Source organism: Sturnus vulgaris, chromosome Z (assembly GCF_052056855.1).
Source record: "Sturnus vulgaris isolate bStuVul1 chromosome Z, bStuVul1.hap1, whole genome shotgun sequence".
Taxonomy (NCBI): Eukaryota; Metazoa; Chordata; class Aves; order Passeriformes; family Sturnidae; genus Sturnus; species Sturnus vulgaris.
In genome coordinates, this window is record NC_142283.1 from 40,139,924 (window position 1) to 40,144,298 (window position 4,375).

At 47.5% G+C, this 4,375-nt stretch overlaps 1 protein-coding gene across 1 annotated transcript; it reads right to left on the reverse strand.

The window, feature by feature from the left end:
• Positions 1-764: 764 nt before the first annotated feature.
• CKS2 (CDC28 protein kinase regulatory subunit 2) lies at positions 765-3,448 on the reverse strand. The gene is made up of 3 exons (XM_014869178.2): positions 3,261-3,448; positions 2,345-2,472; positions 765-1,214 (listed from the first exon to the last, which is right to left on the reverse strand). The coding sequence occupies exons 1-3, from the start codon at positions 3,317-3,319 to the stop codon at positions 1,162-1,164; spliced, it is 240 nt and encodes a 79-aa protein (XP_014724664.1). The 5' UTR covers positions 3,320-3,448; the 3' UTR covers positions 765-1,161.
• Between the last annotated feature and the right edge of the window lie 927 nt (positions 3,449-4,375).

Below are 4,375 nucleotides of genomic sequence, written 5' to 3' on the forward strand. Positions count from 1 at the left end.
TGTGATGACGCAATGGCCCCGCCCCGCCCTCTCCCGGCGGGCCCGGTACAGGGGGGAAGCAGCACGGCAGTGTCCAGGGCTCGGCCCCGGCCCATCCTGTCCCATAGGAGAAGGGACGACACGGAATCAAGGCAGTGACAGCCACCCAGGACTCCGGTGGTCACGTTCTGGGGGAAAGTATGACTGAAGCAAGACTCGTGCTTGCTTCAGACTTGGACAGTCCCGCTCTAACCAGGCCTGGTACAGACCAGCACTTGAGACAGACATGTCTGGCAACTTTTGCAGGAAAGACTACAGCAGTACTTTTCCTCACCAAACTTTCCAGGTTACTTAACTTTGTCTCCAAGAGAGCACACATTACACAGGTAGAGGACATGTTTCCAACCCTGCTTTTGTTGGCCTTCGAAACTGTGTACAACTGTAATGCAATTTGCCTTTGGAATTAACCCGTTACTCAATATACGGAAACACCGTCTTAAAGTCTGTTTGTATGGCTACTACTACAGTGTACTAAGAAGCCACAGTGACAATTTCAATGCAAGACAAGAAGAGCAGGCTAAAACACCTGAGAAAAAATTAACTGGTATTGGCAAAGTTAAACAAAGGAGCCTAAAAAGCTCTTTGAAATACTGAGTACTATTCAACCCTAAGTTTATACCAAGTAATACCAGGTTCACCAAATCAGTTTTGTTTTTTGAAGTAGGTACTGCTAAAAAATGTTAGATATTTGTTTTGTCAATAAATTACAAATCGAGACAATTAGGTTTCATTGAACATTAAAAACAGTTTATTTCTTAAGCCTTCTTACTACTAAACAGTTGAACTATTGGATTTGAACATACTACACTGCAGCAGGAAACATGAGTGCAAGTTACAGAACACTAACAAGCCATGAGCTAATCAGAATGTGCAACACAAACATCAATACAATTTAAGTCAGAGAGAAACATTAGAAGATTTAAAAAAAAAAAAAATAGTCATCACTCTTTGAACATCATAGCAGCCTGCCTGGAATTGCATTTGACTGAGCTTTGTTGCTGTGAATAATACAGCTCATGCACAGGTTTGGATGTAGGTTTTGTAAATTTAAAGTATTCACTGAATACTACCAACATATATACACTCATATACATAGTTCCAGAAGATTCAAGAAGCAATGGCTTATTTCTGCTCATCCTTTGGAAGAGGTCTTCTGAAGAGCAGAATATGTGGTTCTGCAGAAAGAAAATGAAACAAAGTGTTAGTTTGTCCAAATCCTTTGATTGAAGGGATTTCTTTAATCTTCAACGGTCGTTGAGGCTTAGTTTCAAAAAATAAATAGGAAGCCTAAGTACGACCCCACATGTAACAGACCAAGTTTGCAGCACTATTACAACAGTCAAGTTTTTATTTTTATACTCAATGCTAGTAGTATCATAAACCTAAGATCCTTACAGGAGCGAAGTATTGAGAAAATACGGAGTATTTTAAAATATCTCTGTACATTTGGCTATTTGATAAACACTGTTACTGTAACTTAGACTAACAAACTGCTGATACTGTCTGTTAGGCGCATATCAAGCGCTAACAAAATCCACTTTGATATTAATGTAAGCTGGTTGTATTAACCAATCTTCTTAATTCTAAATGCCTCCAGGAAAAGCTAGCCAAGTAGGGGAAACACTGGAAGGCTAAGCTAATTTCTTCACCTGATTCTTCAGAAAATTGGAACTTCATTTTGCTGCAATTAATCAGTTACTTTTCAGTCAGGCTTGTCAATGGTTAAGTTACCTGGAATGGCTATTCCCACAATACCAACATCCTAGTTAGTAAGGGTTTTTGGGCTTTGCACCCCATTATCTGAAATACTGATTTTTCAGGAGGCTCTACAGCTAGAGCTGAAACTATCCTCAGGAGTTCTCAGAAGATTAATACAGGACCTTATCTACATGTGCATCTATTAAGTTGTAAAAAAGTATGTGTGTCAGCCTTATGATTTACAGATATGCTGCGACATTATCTTTGGTTCGGTCACTGCATACTCATGCTATTTAAGAGCTCACAAAAAGTCTGTTTCTATGGGCAGAAGCAGGAACACTTTCCAGTCTGGTATTTTTTGTCTACAGATAAACCATACACATCTAGGACAAAACTCACATTTTGCAAGTCTGGAAGCAGGATGTGAAGGCTGAAAATAAAGATTATGTAGCCTTTCTTGGCAAAGGATTAAAAAAGTAAGAAGAGAGTAACATTCAGTAGTGAATTGCAAATGGATTTCACAGTAGGAGTTACACATCACATACTTCAGCTGAGCACCAGGCAGTTGATACTTGACTTTTTGGTTTGTCTGTTCAGATGTGCTCACCTGGCTCATGGATCATATAGTGAACCCAGCCAAGACTCTGCTGAACACCAAGTCGTCTCCACTCTTCTTCAGACATCAGATGAGATTTTGGCACTTGTTTTGAAAGTTCTCGTGGCAGCATCACATGGCTGTAGAGGTTTAATTATTAAACACACACACAAAATACTATACACTAGAAAATTGGAACAGATCTGCACTGAAAGACAGTAAACAGGTTATGAATACTCACTTTCCCTATAAAGAAAACAAGAGTATTGACTCTTGGCATAAATTCGATTATGAAACCTGTCCCAGAATCCAGTCTAAAATAATTTACGACTATTAAACGTTACATACGTAAAGCAACTGCATACTGGGACCCAAATGGTCTTCTAGAAGAGATTTAGACCCCTTCAGACTCCAACGACTGTGCAGTCAGAGAAGCATGCGCTCCTGGCAACAGGCTGCTGTGTCAGCTACTTGAAAATAGGAACTTTGGACTTTCAGAGTATTTGTAATACCGCTTTCAAGTAAGCGTAGAAGAGTTAAACTTCAAGAGTCCCTCATCGGCAGGGGCCGACGCTGCCCCATCCCAGGCTCTGCCCTGGAGTTAGCGCAGACGGTACCGCCCCTCCGCCATCACCCTGTGACCAGAGCTTATGTTGGCCGCTCACCGAGCGATCTGAGCCAACCGATTACAGCATTCGGCCATTCATCCCCTTCGTCCCGCCACTCCAAAGCCACGCGGAAACCCCCCATGGGAAGGGCACAGCCCTCCCTCACTGGCCTCTCTGGCTTCATTTCCCCGGCGGAGCCTCTTCATTCCCTGACAGCAGCCCGCAGACCTCGGCCGAGGCGCCTAGCCGAGCCGTCCTCCTGGAGCGGCTATTCTTAATCCCTCTAGCTGGCCCCTCCGCACTCTCCTACAGCTTCTTACCGGTACTCGTACTGCTCGTCAGAGTACTTATCAGAATAGTAGATTTGCTTGTGGGCCATGGCGGGCGGCAGCACAGGGTGAAGCAGCAGCACAGACTGGAACAGCGGCACAGGCAGCAGCCTCTGGTTCCCCCCTCACGGACACCTCGCGCACTAACTGCCCTCTTCTGCGCCCCGCAACGTTTGAATCTAGCGGCTCGGCTCCCATTGGCTCTTTCCGGGGCCGGCCAATCGCGTGCCGCGCCGCTACGCCCCACCCGCGCCCGCCAGCTCGTGACTCGCGCGCTCGCCGCTCCCAACCAATCCGCGTCAGCCGCGGCAGGGGGGGATGCGTTACGTAACGGGCGGTGGCGGTCGGGAGGAGCGGCCGCTCCGGCACCGAGCGGAGGGGCGGGGCTAGCGGGGGAAGAGGCACGGGATCGCCTGATTGGCCAGGGGCGGTCGGGGCGGGCGCGCGCCCTTCCAGCGTGCGGCGGGGCGCCTGGGCCCAGCCCGCACATGCGCAGCTCGGCGCGGCGCTCACCGCTGCTGCTTTACGCTGCTCGACTCCGCCCGGCTCGGTCCCTGGTGTCCGGCGGGCCTGCTGCTTTCAGGGCAGTGAGAGAGTGATGCCTTCGTCCTTTTAACTAAGCGTCGTGTTCACTTTAAAATGATGTTGTCCCCTGCCTGCCGCGTAGCTGCTGTAAACCCGTGGTGTCCTGCGGTGCAGATAAACGTGCTATTTCTGCCCTGCGGGATGCGATAAGCGCGGTGGGAACCTGGCCAAAAAGAGAGATCTCACGGTTGCTTTCACAGAATTATGGAAAGAGTGGTTGGAAGGGGCCTGAAAGATCATATAATTCCAACCACCCACCATGGAGAGGAACACCCAGATCAGGTTGCTCAGCCCCATCCAACCTGCCCTTGAACACGCCTCGGGATACGGCATCCAAGGCCTCCCCGGGCAACCTGTTCTGTGCTTCAGCCTCTTGAAGTAAAAGAGTTTCCTAATGTCAACCCTACATTTCCCCTCATGCTCCATACTCCTGCCTGTGGTGTACTCCTCTCTCATGTCCTTGCTGGGCCTGCGGAGAGGCTTCCTTTCCTTTCATTTCTGCTTCCTTGGTGCTGCCAGAA

What these genes read in the sequence shown, in the direction of transcription:
- CKS2 (XM_014869178.2), bottom strand. Translation starts at nt 3,319, where the DNA reads ATGGCCCACAAGCAAATCTACTATTCTGATAAGTACTCTGACGAGCAG. An exon ending in GACGAGCAGTACGAGTACCG is followed by an intron (nt 2,473 to 3,260) that starts GTAAGAAGCTGT and finishes AAACCTCTACAG; the next exon opens with CCATGTGATGCTGCCACGAG. An exon ending in CTATATGATCCATGAGCCAG is followed by an intron (nt 1,215 to 2,344) that starts GTGAGCACATCT and finishes TTCTTTCTGCAG; the next exon opens with AACCACATATTCTGCTCTTC.